This window comes from Nannospalax galili, unplaced genomic scaffold (genome assembly GCF_000622305.1).
Source record: "Nannospalax galili isolate Female #2095 unplaced genomic scaffold, S.galili_v1.0 scaffold293, whole genome shotgun sequence".
Lineage (NCBI taxonomy): Eukaryota > Metazoa > Chordata > Mammalia > Rodentia > Spalacidae > Nannospalax > Nannospalax galili.
In genome coordinates this window covers 10,954,742-10,972,061 of record NW_008337147.1, presented here as the reverse complement: position 1 = coordinate 10,972,061, position 17,320 = coordinate 10,954,742, and the positions used below count along the sequence as shown (strand labels likewise).

Genomic DNA, 17,320 nt, shown 5'->3' with positions numbered 1-17,320 from the left:
GACGATTCTGAAAACACTGAAGGTACCTGACAGACACAGATACAATTCTGGTGACTAAAGTAGAGCTATGACTGAAAATGTATGGCAGGCCATTTCTCAGAAAGATATGAGAATAAAAAGGAATAGACAAGTGAGAGCTTTTTAAACACTACAGACACTGCTGATTTAGTGGTTAGTTATAGGGAAAAGCTATGCCATCATGTGTGTCTCTTCTATTCCCTATCACTAGAATCTACTGTAAATCCTACTCCACATAACTTGTTTAGAGCTGCACAGTTCAAGAGTAGCTCAATACCACATAAGACTTTTAAATTTTTAATATTTTAAAAAATTATTTTTAATTATGTGTATGTGTATGTCTGTATGCCTGTGTAAGCAAGTTCATGTGAGTGCAGGTGCCCTCAGAGGTCAGAGGTGTCAGATCCCCTGGGGCTGAAGTTACAGACAGTTGTGAGTTGCCCAGTGTGGGTACTGGGACTAAACTCAGGTCTTCTGCAAGAGCGGTTCACTCTCTTTAACCACTGAGGCATCTCTCTATCCCCTTTTATATGATAAGAAAATGAATTAAAATCTAAAATTCAGTTCCTCAGGTATACCGGCTATATTGCAAATTCTCAAAAGCCAAATGTTGTTAGTAGCCCACCTTGTCAAACAAACTCAATGTAGACCAGTCCTATCACTACAGAAATTCTATTAAACAACACTGGTTTATAGTAACTAATTCCTACATTTAACAAAACATTGACTATGACAAATATGCAAGGCATTTTTCTAAGCTTAGTTACTATAACTATGAAACAGACTTGCAGGGTACCACCACTCTGTTTTGGAAACCACTTTAAAGACTGAGAGACTTTGAGCCACATTTTTGCTACTATCACTTAGAAAGACAAAAAGGTAAGGTTAGACCTAAAAGAGGTAGCATGATTCTTCTAAAACGGGATCACACAGATACTTAAAATGTGGAAGTAGGGGTTGAAGACGTAACTCAGTTGGTAAAGTGCCTGCCTATGCATGAAGCCTTGGGTTGGATTCCCAAGTACTGCATAATCAAGCATTGCAATGTATGCCTGTAATCCTAAGCACTCAGGAGCTACAAACAAGAGGATCAATCAGAAGTTCAACATCACCCTAGGCTACTTAGAAAGTTCAATGGCCACAGGAGACTCTGCCAAAAGAAAAAGAAGGTACTAAATAAATATATACCATTGTCACTCATCAATAAAAATAACTGGACTATGCTGGAACATAAGAGAACAAAGCTGTATCTCATGCCTATTTAGACAAGAACCTACAACAGAACAAAAATGTGAATGAGATAAAATGGCTATACTAAAAGAATGTAACAGTATAAAACACAGAGATCAAATAATGAAAATGGCACAGATTTTATGTTTTGTGAAAAAGCCCGATAAGCAATTCAAGAGGAAGACCATAAAAAGGAAGGGGTGAGATGATCTACAGAGGCTTCAAAAAACAAGGGGAATGCAAATAGCAATGAAATTAGAAACAGAAAAGAGAACGATTCTAAGCAAGAGAACATAAGAGATAAATCGGTAATTATATTCCTAGTAAACCAGCTCACACTAAGAAATATTTGCAAGTGTAGGCTGATGATATAGCTCTGTGGTACAGCACTTATCTAACATGTATGAGATCCTTTAAAAAATGCTTTCAAGGTTGTCCAGGCATGGTAGCACATATCTGTAATCGCAGCACCAGGGAGGGTGAGGCAGGAAGACATGAGCTTGAGGCCAGCCCAGACTACATAGTATGACCCTGTGTCAAAGGAAAAAAAATCAGGACCCTAAATTTAAGTCCTCAAGACTCAAAAGCTTTTACTACTGAAATGAGATCTACAGGACTACAAAAAAAAAGCCAGGACACAGAATACCCTTATTCCCCTCTGACTCACATTCAGGATTTGTGTTTTAAGACAATACTACATATTCAGGCACAATTTCTCCCCAGGAATCATTTTCTGATGATTCCTTCCTACTTCCATTATCAACTTCACCCTCTATCATAGTATCCTATTTTCTAAATGATTTTCCTAACAATCTATTACCTTCCCAATTGGCAGAACCATGTCTTTGCATCCAAAGGATTTACACATTGCATAAAAAACTCAATACTATACCACAACACTGCTAAAACAGTAAAACCCTGTCCATACATTGATCTTCCCTACTGTCCTTCCAGGTGTTTATTCATCCACTCCTATCATCATTTACTACAGAACTATTACAGATCAATTAAGGGTATAGAGATACATGAGCCTCAGTCCTGAGATTCACAGTAAAGTATATACTAAGACACAATAAGTCTAATATAAAATGAAAATATATAATGAATAAATATTTTAGGGGGCATCTATTATATGCTAAGTCATGTGCAAGGTTCAAGAAATACAAAGATCCCTCAGATCTATCTTCTGATCTACAGAATTTTGGGGCTACTTAGGAAACACATATAACAAATGACTATAACAAAGTGAAGATGTTAATATCCAACAAAGCAAGATATAATCCATAGAAAAAAACAGTTTCTATTAGGAAACACTATTGGACAACAAGACATTTCTAGATATTTAAAAAAAATATGGGCACACGAACATAATTTAGGAAAGACTACCTTGCCAGAGTCAGCTGGCAGCTCGCAGCCATGAGAGGAAGTGCTAGGAAGACTAGTCAGGGGTGTGCTGGTAAATAATTATCAAAGTACTTGGAGGTAGGAAGAAAACTCTGATGTTGTGTATGCCATTTTCAATAGTACAAACACTCCCACTACAGCTAAGTTAAATCTAACCCTAGCTACCAACTCAGACACCCAAACACAGATTTCAGAATATTGTAGAAAACTACCTCAGGCCATGTACGAGAGAGAAGACAGCAGGGAAAGCAAGTAGGAAAAAGAGGTGAGTTCCCAAAATCACGAGGTGCCATACTTGTTCTACACAACCTCTGTCTGGGCTGTTACCAGGGAGAGGAAAAAAAAAAAGCCTTCATTCTTGTTCAACCACTATTATTTCAGATATGTATTTCTGTTATACCAGTTGAACTTATGTCCAACTAACAGAATCATTTTGATAGTCATGAAAAGGAACAGTCAAAAGCAAAAGCAAAGTCCATGACAAGGAAGATTCTTTTAGATGAAGAAGCTATTGTGACCATTACAGGTGAGAGATGTTGGGGTATGGATTTAAGCAAGAGCAATATAGGTAGAAAGGAGGTACATCCATCTCAACAGAAACAATCAAATTCAAATGCCAAATTTTTAAAAAACTGAGAAGAACGAGCGGAAACAGAAATAAGTGCAACAGCAGATGCCATGGAGCTGTTTTACAAAGGCTGTCTACTACTCCCAAGGAACATGCTTTAAACAACTGGGATATCGAAATGAGCAAAATTGCCCTTAGAGGATTTACAGTCTAGAGAAGTGGAGAGATAAACAAAACTCAACTAGGAAAGGTACACGTAAGAATGGGTCCTAAAAGAGGACAAAGTCAGTTCTATTAATAGTTGCCAGGATGGTGATGGTTGGAAGCAAATTTTATAAAAGAGGAGACTACATGGTAAAAATCAATCTTTGGTAGCTCATGTGTGTAATCCTAGCATTTGAGAGGCTAAGACAGGAGGATTGCTAAAAGCCAGCCTGAACTACATAGCAAGATCCTGTCTCAAAAAATTAAAAGTTTTTAAAGCAGCTACTCAGTATGATAAGACCAGTGGGAACATCAGAAACAAAAATGCAAAAGATAGGAGGATTTATTTGGGGGACTTCAAATAGTTCTATATAAGTGAAAACTTTAAAAAAAAATTAAAGGTAAGCTATCAGTCAGTACCGAAGCTGACTACATAATATGTAAGAGCTAAAGAAAGTTAAAAGAGCAGAAAAGAACCCAAACCGCAAGGCAGTTGTGATTTTTAGTCTGCTATGTGACACCTAGAGTATTTTCCAGATCAGATGGATATGTGGAATTAGAATATAGAAAAGAAAGAGCCTAACAGAAAGGGGACGTTCTCAGCACACACAATGAATTAAATGGTCTGATTAGCCAATCTTTAGATGTATGCTTTCTTGACTATAAGGTCTGAAAGGAATGTCAGGTGTCACAGCATTCAAGTAAAGTCTACCTTGCCCCACGTTTGTGTACGGCCCACGAGTTAAAAAAGTGTTTTGTATTTTTAAATGACTAAGAATTTAAAGCAGATTATGCCATTACATGTGGAAATTACATGAAATTCAAGTCTTACTGTGTTAAAGTATGGTCACACTCATTTGCCTACTGTTACAGCTGCTTTCACACTATAGTGTCAGAGTTGTGTAGTTGGCAAGTCACTGATGGCCCCAAAGCCTAAAATATTTATTGTTTCTTTACAGAAAAGGTTTGCTGACCCCTGGATTAGATGACAACAGTGAATGCTCTGCAAGGATTCAGACTAGAAATAGCAAAAAGACTTTAGAAGACTACAGGGACATAACTGACATCCAATACCTCATTGCAGAATCTGTGGTGACAAAGTATCTTCCTCCCACAGAAAGCTGGGTAAGGTGTTAATAAGTAACAAATAATGCCCTCTAAATACTTAGTATGTGTGTTATTTCTCTTCTACTGCATCTAGAGGTAGCTGTGCAACTACAATCTGGCCAAACAAATCTAAGTAGAAAATGGGTATTGTGAAGCCAAAGGCTTGCCATTCTTTCTCTTCTTTTCTCCTTCCTGTTGTCTCAAACAGATACAATCCCTTAAGCTTATCAAAGAGGTCAAGGAGACTGCACCTCTCAATGTTTTCAAATCTGAAACATGTAAAAGGCTGGTAAGCAGGAAGCCAGAGCACGCACAGTATATTAACAACTCAAAGCAAAGAAGTGCACGATCTCTGCCCAATTAATACACAAAAGCAACTGACATAAATGAATGATTCTGAAAAAAATCAAGGGTTCAGAAAGCACACAAATACTTTCACTTACCTCCTTGGATTCCCTTTGCTGTGGCCGTTTTACCAGCATTGTCAAGTCCCACCATCACAAGAGTCACCTTTCTTAAAATAATGAAAATTCAAAATCACTTTCTTTGTTAATTTAGTATCGAAGGAAAAAATTTAAGCAAAGTTATTCATTCAAGCAACATTTAAGGAGCATATGCCACATATCAGCCAATCTATTGGATGCTAGGAAATAGAATATGGAATAAAGTATAAATTCAAAAGCAGAATTCATGGAGAAACCACTAAATTGTTATCCTCCTGTTCACTAAACAAAAATTATCTAATATACAAGATAAGTGATAGAAAGAAAGAAAGAAAGAAAGAAAGAAAGAAAGAAAGAAAGAAAGAAAGAAAGAAAGAAAGAGAAAAAGAGGAAGGAAGGAAGGAAGGAAGGAAGGAAGGAAGGAAGGAAGGAAGGAAGGAAGGAAGGAAGGGAAATGATATATAACCCTGAGTTATTGGTTACTATGAGTGACTCGATTCTATGGTATACTTGTCTGTCTTATGAAGTACACAAAGAAAGAACGCTTGCTAGGTACTAGGCCCAACTCTGTCTTTAAATACATAGCACCTTACCAAATGTAAATCTTTAACACAACTTGACAGATGTGATATGACATGGTTATTAAGTAGTAACTTTTTTTTTTTTTTTCCGGACAGGGTCTCCCTGTAGCCCCAGGTCTGGAACTTGCTATGTAGACCAGACTGATCTGGATTTCACAGAGCTCCACCTGCCTCCTTCACCACGCCCACACCACCAGGCCTAGAATGAAGAGGTAACAGTTCTAAAGAGGCTTTCAACAATCACAGTGATTGGTGCAATGTAGGACTTGCAGCTATTATATTATATAAGGTCTGTAACTGGTCCATATCCAAGGCCTATGACAGGTGGGACTGGAAGCTGCACTGTTGGTGCAAATATGATTATGAAATCATAAAGTTTAAAATATTTCGGCTGATTCAGCAAAACTCCACAGAGCTAAAAACAACAACAAAAATCTAGTTCGGCTTTACATCTGAAGAAATGTAAGCCCATAAAAGTTAAACAATTTGTCAAAAGTCCAACAATGAATCAGCCACCAGGTCAGCATAAATCCTAATACTTAACTCCTTCAACCTGAGAAGATTATATACTGCTTCTGCTAAACTGCTGACTCAGTCTTTCCTAAAGCTCATCTCTGTACCAGGGTGAACACCACACAGTGTAAAAAGTCAAACAGCTCATCATCATCATCATCATCATCATCATCATCACCACCACCGATCCAGGAATGAAAATCTTTGGGAAACAGAGAGAAGCATGAGGTAGCACCACTGCCCTGTTAGGGCCACAGTCAGAGCACAGGGGTTCAAAGTTCTGCTTGGCACAGAAATAGGGGTCAAGCATTATAAGCACTGGTAAATGATGTTAAACACAATTACACATTGGTGACATTGTTAGCTTTACATTTTTAAAGTCTTTATTGTGGGATATTGTGTACACATACACACACACACACACACACACACACACACACACACACTTCAGACAACCTGCACTGGCCTTGGAAGGCATTCCTGGTGAGGCAAGTTTTAGTGTACTTTAGATGACCATAAAGCTATTGTTCCTCAGGATGGGATGGGAGGAGAACCAGAGTACTTCCTCAGTAACTCAGCATGGAGCCACTGATTGACAAATTATGGGACCTGTGATCCTTCCTTATATAAGATGAATGACAGGTCCATATACAAGACCTGGGATGGTAGATACGGAAGCTGTGCTTTGTGCTGTCAGTGGTACAAATATAAGCCTTCATTTGTATTCCACACTATGCCACATCCTGCTCCTGGCTATACAGTCAGGCTGTTTGGCTCACTTGCTGAGTCATCTGGGGATGGGGTCTAATCAAAGGCTTCTTCTGAATGGCATTTTCTTTGTCTTCTTTGATTTTAAAAAGTAGCACAGGTCAAGCTGATAACAAGAAGAGGTGCTTGTGGAGTTACAACACCCATTACCTCAGTGGCAGCGACAGCAGTGCCAATGGTACCAGAGGCAGAGGATGGTGGAAGGAAAGAGAAGTCAGAAACAAAGGTGAGGACTGTGGGCCCCAGTTTCTGCAAGAGTTCTAGGGCGCTGCCAAAGTCCTAAGGGGTGAAGGTACCAATGCTCAAAAGCTGTAACTCCTGTTACTGTCAAAGCCAAGGATCGCAAAACCCAGGGTTACAGCAGCCAGTTAGGAGATTTACTGCCTGGCACAAAAAGGCTTTGGGGCTGGCACTGACTGCTACTACTGCCACCTGCTGCTAAGATTTGAGGATTACACTAGCTGCTGAGTGATAAGCCACTAGCAACCACTAGCAACCAGCTCGGGGATGCCCTCCACTCTGAATGCCTAGAGCCAGAATCATCTGGAGGCCCCTCAAAGCCTGGAGTCCTAAGCTCAGTCCATATGCATCAGGCACTCAACGGCCCAGATCAGCCAACACTAAAACCACCTACTCAGGAATTCTGAGCAAACCAATAGGAACCCAGGTATTACTTGTATTACTAATACAAATATACTCATTTCTCAATGGCAAAGATCCAAAAGAGGGCTAAAGACAGAATTCAGTGGGGGCTTGGAGAGATGGCTCAGCAGCTAGGAGAGCTGGTTACTCTTGCAGAGGACCTGAGTTCAATTCCCAGCACCCACATGGCGGCTAACAACCAGTTCCAGGGGAATCTGACACCCTCGTCTGACCTCTGCAGACACTGAATGACACATGTACTCTTACACACATGCAGGCAATACACTCAGACACAAAAATAATAAATAAATAAATAAATAAATAAATAAATAAATAAATAAATAAATAAAATTCAGATGGCAGTAAAGAGTGTTCTTTAAATTGTCTAGGCCTGGCTCTCTTAAATCTGGGCTTTTCTCTTTTTCTTCCAGATGTATTCAGAGTTCACATAAAAAGAGAAAGAATAGAGGTGAGGGTGTTATTACAGGAATGGGTCACAGGCTAAGGAAGAAACACTCCAGCTTATAAAAGCCAAACTGGTCATTTAGCAAATAATCACTGACACAGTTCTATACACACATTCTTAAGTATTTAAGATAAAACTACTTATTAGAGCATCCATCACCATAACAAAACACACACGCACGCACACACACACACACACACACACACACACACACACCAATTCCTCCTTATTAAGTTTACATTTGGGACAAGAGAGAAAATAGTACAACAAATAAGTCAAATATAAAGTATATAGTATGTTAGAAGGTTAAGAAGGTTACTAATGTGGAAAAAAAAACAAATTAACATGGATAAAGGTAAAGGGGACTAAGAGTGGAGGTGGGAGGTCAAGGAAGTTTCACAGAGTGATCAAGGCAGGCCAAGGTCTTGAAGAGAGAGTTACAAACATACTTGGGCAAGAAAGCAGAGCTAGTGTAAAGACCATAATGTAAAGAACATGTATGAGGTAAGGCACATCAAGGAGGCCAGTGTGGTAAAACCACTTTGAGAAAAAGAGACACATAAGAGGACAGAATGTCTAGGCCTTGTCAGCTTGAGTACGGACCCTGGATTTTACAAAGACAGAATCAATTTATTCTGCATGTTAGTTTCTTTGTTATCCAAGAGCCCTAGGCTTTTATAAAATTTTCAACCTATCATGACAGATAAATGGTGGTCACAGTTAAACTTGACTCAGTACAATAATAAATAGTATCCTTGGCCCCTAAAGCCACCCAGCTGCTGGTGAGGCCAGTAAGAATGTCAAAGATCCATAGCAGATGAGGAATATACAGAGATGAGGGACCATGTATCATCTATGTGTCTCTATGCATACGAAACATACCTGCATTATCAACTGTGAATAGTAATTTACTTCCTAAAAAGCCGAGACATTTAGAATGCAATTATTTTTTGAAAAGTTCAAAATGATTTGAATAATTAACAAATGAGAATTAAATATCAAGCCAGGCATGATGGTACATGCTTTTCATTCCAGCACTCTGGAGGCAGAGGCAGGCCAATCTCTGTGAGATTTAGGCCAGGCCAGTCTATATAGTGAGTTCCAGGTCATCTGGAACTGTAGGGAGAATAAAAATTTAAGTAATGAAATAGTTAAGAACAAAGTAAGTATAAAATAATTTCCTAAACAAAATAGCGATTATCCAGAAAGAAATGAATAATGTAGCATCATAACTATTTTAGGTAACTCAAGCCTTATGATCACTCCAAATACATAGCGTTTCAAACAGAAAGAGAAAGTATACAGTGCTCTTGGGCCTACAGAGTCTAGAAAAACTGACACTAGCAGTAAGATCAATCATTTTGTCATTTGTTCAGACAAGAGTTCAATAAAAACACATTAGACATTATGGATCCAAAATGCCCAGACATGATTTCTATGCTAAAGTGGCACCAGGACAGCTTAAAATGTTCATCTACTTCTGCAAGTCTCCAAATGCTACTATTAATTATGTTCTTAATATATTCTGAATAACATAATTTAAATTATAGATACTTTACTTTCCTGCCAGTTTAGTCATTTGAGCCTGACATGTGTCTCTTTAGTATCATAAGGATGAAAACTGAAAAATGAAATACAATGTTTAGCTCAAAAAAGACAAGTGGGTGGGGGTTGAGAAAGAGAAAAAACAGAGCTAGAGATAGCAAAGGTCAGCGAATCTTCTTAGCTAATGTTCCTCCTGAGCTAAACTGTCTAAGTTTGCCAAACAGTGGGAGGGGGAATGCAAGCAGAAGTTAAGGGATTCTGCAAACCCTTATTCCACAATCCCTGATAACACAAGAAGATATCCTATTGTCTTGAAGTTAATAAAACCTAGTATTAAAGAGTACATCTCAGAATAAAAAATAAATAAAAAGTTCAATATTAAAAAATAATAATAAAGGGGGGCTGGAGAGATGCCTCAGTGGTTAAGAGAACTGGCTGCTCTTGCAGAGGACCTGGGTTCAGTTCCCAGCACTCACATGGCAGCTGACAACTGTTTGTAGCACCAGTTCCAGGGGCTCAAATTCCCTCTTCTGTCCTCCTTTGGCATCGTGTAACATGGACACACTTAGATATATACAGGAAAACACTCATACACATATAATTTAATAATAATAATAATAATGAGGAGGAGGAGGAAGAGAAGGAGGAAGAGAAGGAAGGAAGGAAGGAAGGAAGGAAGGAAGGAAGGAAGGAAGGAAGGAAAGAAAGAAGGAAGGAAGGAAGGAAGGAGAAAGAAGAAATGCCAGCAAGATGGCTCATGGTAAAGGAGCTTGCCTGTGAAAACCTGAGAACATGAAGATGGCATTTATAGGACAATTTCCAGAGGGCTAAGAGATGAACTATTCTAAATTCTGTGAAATTCTGTGAAATAAAAGTATCTTAGTAGGTCATTGGGAGCGGTAATCCACACCTATAATTCCAGCACTGGGGAGACTGAGGCAGGAGGTTCACACTGAGGCCAGCCTAGGCTACAAAATGAAACTTTATCTAAAAAATAATGGTAATGATAAAAGAGATCTTGTTGCGAACTGCGAACTATCTCAAACTAAGTACTTCAGAATTAAATGTTCTCCACTCTTCCCAAGCCTGCAATGACTAACGCTTTGAATTTTAATAGCATGTCTTGACAGTTCAAAGGTGTTTCATTCTATCATTGTTCCTAACACTATTCCTGTGGGCAAGGAAGGTACAGAGTACTACAGGTTTCATTACTAAAAAGAAGATAGTTCACAGAACTTTCCAAGGGAAGTTTAAATACAATGGTTTACCAAAACAATTAACAGATACCATTTTATAGAACCTGAATCACTTCTTATTATTTACTCACTTTAATATACACTTGCCAATCAAGTATCCAAGGAGGAAAGCTCATTTTCAACAAACATAACCTGGAATATTTCTCCATCCAGAATCACAACTTAGTTCCTGCATCTAAAAGAGGGTAGACTACCCCATAACAGACAGATTAAAGTTATAAACTGCATGTTGATGATAGTCGAACCATGTTTATTTTAAAAATAATAACTATGACATATTTTGCTTTAAAATACAGAATCAAGTTGAAACTTGTCAGCTTCCCCCCTGCCAGCCATTCCCTAGCAACTGACAATGGCCAGGATTCCTCCTGCCCCTCAAGACCATCAAGAAGGCTTACATACAGTCTCCTCAACTAGAACTTGTCTTTACTGTCTGTGTAGCACCAGAGTGAAACGCATCCCCTCCTGCTGATTCCTCTTTATTGAGGAAAGCTAATACATATAATCTTAAATTAAGAAAGTATTGTAATGAAGTTAATTCATATAAATCCTTACATCAATATGAAAATGTATTTCAAATCATGTGTTTTATATCCATTTGATTGAAATTTTCTGGTAAAGGTTACATGCTCATGTACTTAACGTAATAATTAACAAATATTTTAAACTTTTTAAAAGTTTTATTATTTTTATTTTATGTGTATGCATGTATTGCCTGCATGTAGGTAAGTGCACCCGTGTCATGCAATGCCTGTGGAGGTCAGAAGAGGCTGTTGGATCCCAAGGGACTGGAGTTACGGACAGTTGTTAGCTGACATGTGGGTGCTGGGATTTGAACCCAGGTCTTCTGCAAGAACAACCAATATTCTTAATTGCTGAGCCATCACTCCAGCCCTGATAATTAACAAATATTTTAAAACTAAATAATTCTTAGGTAAGAAAAAAATAATTGTTTCCTTAAGAAGGAAACAAAAGGTAGGGATTAAGAGACTGAAGGTCTGTTTTATACTATTTTTGGCTATGTGCCTCAGCAGACAAAGATATCTATAGTCCAAGCACTAATGTCTGATGTTACTCAAGTCAATGAGTGGCTGAAACCCAAAAATTTAGTAGAGGAGGATTAGTATCTCAGGGTTCCTTTTTATCCAACACATACACAAACATCTTAGAAGAGGAGGTAGAAAGAATGTAAGAGCAGAATGTAAGAAGAGGGCTGTGAAGTGCTGTCTTCTGGACATGACACAGCCACCACCCTCAAGAACTCACAGCAGCTGTGTTCAATGGATGGGGATCATGAGGCCTCACTCCTAGTTAAGGAGCTACTGGAAACTGATGGTTGCTGGGGGGGGGTCATTTTTCTTCAAGGGTGTCACCACTGCCAGGTTGCCCATGCTCATTCAGGCAGCACTGCTTGGATATGGCGGGTTGTTTTTAAAAAGAAGAGGACATGAAAGTGGGAGGAAGGCATGTTGGCAGAATCCAGGGGAAGGAGTTGGCATTGAGAGTGGACATGATCAAGAGTCATTGCATATATGTGTGAAATTGTCAAAGAATAAAGAATAAAAATATTTTTAAATAAAATAAAATTTTCATCTTTTTGAATGGCATTGTTGCAATATTTTGAACATCTACAAGTCTAAACTTCTCATCTGTCAGCCTATAAAGACAATACTCAAGCTGAGATAATTACATAAAACTTATTTCTAACTTCAAAAATATTATGCATATCATGGACAGATTATTTCATTAAAACACTGAAGAGCAAAGTGTAGCACACAAAAATGTGACTAGAGTATTTCAAACTATAGAGAGGAAGTTCTAAATTTTAATATAAGTACATATATAAATGTCTTTGGTGCTTTTAATCCAAAATTCTACTGTTCTTACTAAGCATACAGAAGAACTAGAGGGATAAAAAGAAGGTAAAACAATCTAGTTCAGCCTTCAGCAGCATATCAGATAATCCTCGCCGATCTGTATGCAAAGCTTAATTAGGAAATCAAGAACTCAGCAATCTCTATAAATGGTCTAGATTTAGCTATGTTTATACAGAGAAAGAATGTGGTTATAGGAAGCTATTCCATGAAAAAAAAAAATCAGAGCAGAAATGACACATTACATGACAGTTCACTTCACTGGACACAGCACTAGTGTACAGAAGCAGGGATCCACATGCTCAGTGTGTTATCTGAATCTCACTAAAACATCTGAAATAAAGCTTTGACAGTTGAAAATGCTAAAAATCAAGATATGAGAGAAATTCGATCCAAATGTTGATGACCTCTGAGAGAAGTGGATGGAGATAAAGAGGATGCATTCTTCTTCTAAATTCCTGTTACTTTCACATCCTAATAAACAGGAATCTGACTCAAAGTCTGAAAGTAAAGAATGTGACTGACACGAAATGAAGGCAGAGATGCCATGCTTTTCTCCCACTTTTAGCTGCCCACTGGGTATCTGCAGGTCCAAATACAGAGTCCTGCTTTGTAGCAAAAGCAGCCTCTATGTCCTTATTACAGAAAGACAACACATCACAGTGGCAGGCAGCAGGTGGCAGGGTAAAAGCATTTTATATTATAAGCCAGAAAACAAGAGAATGGAAGAGGCTTGGGTCCCACAACGCTTTTGAAGTCACACCCCTATGACTTAGCCTCCTTTCAGTAGGCCCCACCTCCTAAAAGTGCTACCACCACCTCCCAACAGCACCATGCTGGGGATGAAGCCTTTAACAGGTGGACCTCAGAGGGGCATGCCACCAAATCACAGCAAGTAACTAAATATGCTCCAAAATTCCTAGAAAGTTCTACAATACATTCCTAAGTCTTCTGCTGTATACCATCTAAGAAGTAGGATGAAATCCTGTAGTATCCTCCTCTGCCCTGCCCAAGTATGAAGCATATGAGCCACAATATCCCTTAGTTCAGTACATCCATGCTGTATAGTCTGTGTACCCATTAGTCATCTGGTAACCTAGTCAGTTACCTGAGTGCTTGTATTCAAGTCACCCTCATTGCACTAGTAGTCCCAAGAATAAGATATCAATATTGGCCATATTTTTACAATATATTGTTATAATTGGTCAATTTTATTATTAGTTATAGTTGTTACTGTCTCACTGTGCCTAATCTACATGTTAAATCTTATCACTGGTACAGAGGAAAAAATATAGTATGTACAGGGCATGGGAATACCCACAGTTTCAGGCATCACTATGGGATCTCTGAAAGTACCTCACAGATAAGTGAAATTATTATATTAAATAGGTAGAACCAAGGACCTAACAATACAGGAGACAAAGCATGAACAGCTATTCAGAATTACTCTTAGCTTCTGATTTGGGGACTAGGAAGACAGAAGAAAGGCACTAACATGCCATACAGGGCAGACAGCAGGAACCTGTGGCATGGAAATGTGAGCAGCATCGAAAATAATTAATTGCATTTTTCTGTTTTACATTGTCTACTTGAGTTTATTCCTTTGGTGGCACACACCTTTAATCCCAGCACTCAGGGGGCAGAGGCAGGTGGATCTCTGTGAGTTCAAGGCCAGCCTGGTCTACATAGTACATACCCATCTTGAGAATGAAATTAATTGCATTTAATTACCAGGAAGCAACTGGTATAGCCAAGAACACTTATACTGAAGGGTCAGGGCAGATAGTTCCTATGCAAAGAACTATGGAAAGAGAGAGAACTAGGGACAGTGCCATAATGATCTGTGAACTGGGAAACCTAGGAGGAAAGTACTGGTAGAACAGAGGTTGTTAAGTATGGTAGTAAGAAAAATGGCCTCTCAAAGATGTTCACAACCTAATCCCTTGCCTTCCTAATCTCATTACTTTATATGAAAGGAATTTTGTGTATGTGATTAATGATTTTGAGGCAGGGAGCTTGCCTTGGGCTACCAAAGTAGACTCAATGTAGTCACAAGTGTCATATAAAAAGGATGTGGCATACTGATATAATTGGTTATGTTATTTATACTGAAGAAAGGGGAGGGACCATGAGCCAAGAAAGGATTGCAGGTTATCTCTTGAGGCTGGAAGAGGAAAAGGAAAGTACAATCTTCTGCTGTAGATTCCAGAAGGTATAATACCCTGCAGACCAGTTTTCAACCAACCTCTGACCTTCAAACTTGAAGATAATAAACTAGTATTGTTTCAAGTTACTACACTGATAGTAATGTGTTAGGGAAACCAATAAACTAAGTGCAGTTTGTTTAGGCCAGAAAGACATAAGAATATTCACTAAAAAGGAATACGCAAGAAGCTCTGAGTTGTGGTTTTCATAATAAAAGTAACACATTTTTTTAGACAGAAATATAAGCTTATTCCTAGATGCTACAAGTTTGCTGTGATCACTGGTATCTGATTTTTGTACTTTAGAACAGTCTGAATGCAGAATAACTAAAGCAAGAGAATGGACTATAGAGCACAAGCAGATGAATTAACCTTGGAAAGGAAAATGAATTTCTCTTGTACTAAAATAGGAAGAAAAGGCAAAAACATCCCAATAAAGACAAGTTATCAAAAGAGGCAGATTAATTATGTTCTGTACTTCTCTCTCAGAATCAGAGACATCATGTACTGAGTGACTGACTTCTCTACATCATTGTGATGGCTCATCTTCACTGTCACCTTGACTGGATTTGGAATCACCTAGGAGACACACCCTGGGAACGTTTATGAGGCTGTTCCAGAGGTTTACCTGAAGACAGAAGACCCACCCTGAATACTGATGGAACCATCCTATGGGCTGGCATCTCATACTGAATACAAAGGGGAAAAAGAGAAAAACAACTGAACTTCAGCATTCTCTGTTCTCTGTGTCCTGATCCACCTAGATGTAAATGAGTCCTAACTGAAAGCTCCTGCCACCATGAACTCAAATATGTCTTCCTTTCCAAGATGCACCTACTCTCTTTAAAAGTGAGCTAAGGGAGCTGGGTGTGGTGGCACACGCCTTTGATCCCAGCACTTGGAAGCCAGACGCAGGCAGATCTCTGTGAGTTTGAAGCCAGCCTGGTCTACATAGCAAGTTCCAGGCCAGCTGGGGTTACAGGGAGACTATGTCTCAAAAAGGCCAAAAGAAAAAATTAAAAATTAAATTAAATTTTTTAAAAAATGAGCTAAGGGGCTCGAGAGATGGCTCAGGAGTTAAGCATACTGGCTGTTCCTGCAAAGGACCCAGGTTTAGTACCCAGCATCCACATGACAGCTAACATCTGTAACTCCACTTCCAGAGAACCTACTGCTTTCTTCTGGCCCCTGCAGGCATTGCACAACACAGGTGCACTTACATATATGCAGGCAAAACATTCACCCACATAAAAATAAATAAACATTTAAAAAACTTTTTAATGGGCCAAAATAAATCCTCCTTCCCTTAAGTTGCTTCTGTCAGGAATTGGTTATAGCAATGAGAAAATGACTAATACATCCATATATCGAATACCTGCATACATTTATTTCCTCTCTCAAAATGCTGTAAGACAGAAATGATCAACAACTTCAACAGCAGAGGAAGACTCCAAGGATTCAGATTCCAATCTATTTAACTCAAGCACTATATTGAGAAACCCAGAAGATACCTATGTAATCAAAAGGTTAACCTTACTAGTAAAAAGGCACATTGGTACCTTATGTGCCTTGGTACTGTCAAGGACATATTATTGCCCCAGTACTGCCCCAAATGCAACACCTTAGTCAAACTATAAGAAATTAAAAAGGCAAATTGAGGTAGGTATTGTACAAACATCCACAACCTCAAAAACCCTGAGCAGTACTATTCAGTGTATCAATGTGAAATTCAAAGAGTCACAGGAACTGTTACAGACTGAGGAAAATTAAAGAAACATAGCAAATGTAGTGTGAACCCTAGATTGAATCTCACACAAAAACTAAAAAGAGGTGAGATATATTAGTGGAAACAGACTAAACTCAGAACACAATATACAGTTTAGTCAATAGTATTATACTATTTTTTTAGGTTTGATCGTGTTATGTCTCAAAATAAAAATTAAAACAAAAAATTTAGCATTGTACTATATTGCTTCTATTAGAGAAAGTCACTTGTCTGTTGGTGTACCTTTACAGTCAATTTGAGATTGATTTAGACAGCTTGAGAGCCTAGGTTCAGGTTCTGACTTGTACGGTAAGTACCTCTGAAAACTGGCTGGGTTCCTGTTCCTCACTAATGGCCCAGACTCCTGCTTTAATACTCTATCTCTGCCTCCTGCCTTGTGCATATCAAACAAATCTAATCTTTGATCTCTAAAATAATATATTCGGTACGGCGGAGGTGTAATTCAGTGCAGAGCACTTGCCTGGTATGTGCAAGGCCCTGGGTTCAATCCCTAGTATCACTACATTAAATAAATGAATAAATGAGGTCAATAAGAGAGCATCTAAGTGAAGAGAAAGGTACAGAACTATTTGCTTACTAAGGTAAGCAAAGTAATCGCTGCACATATTCTGAATATTAACAATCATTACCCATCTCCCATTTGCAAACACATCTTTTGAAAATATATCCATGAGTATCAATATTAAGTAGCATATTTAAACTTAAAAAAAT

General features: G+C 38.5%; 1 protein-coding gene across 4 annotated transcripts in view; it reads right to left on the bottom strand.

The window, feature by feature from the left end:
* Positions 1 to 17,320, bottom strand: part of Arl13b (ADP ribosylation factor like GTPase 13B) — a 62,926-nt gene that overhangs the window by 41,775 nt on the left and 3,831 nt on the right. For 3 of the 4 annotated variants that reach the window (XM_029563164.1, XM_008832242.3, XM_017797918.2), the window contains exon 2: positions 4,975 to 5,045. The exons of the other annotated variant lie outside the window; for it this stretch is intronic. In XM_029563164.1, the coding sequence (XP_029419024.1) occupies positions 4,975 to 5,045 (71 nt within the window). The remainder of the gene's footprint in view (positions 1 to 4,974; positions 5,046 to 17,320) is intronic. 4 annotated transcript variants of the gene reach the window in all.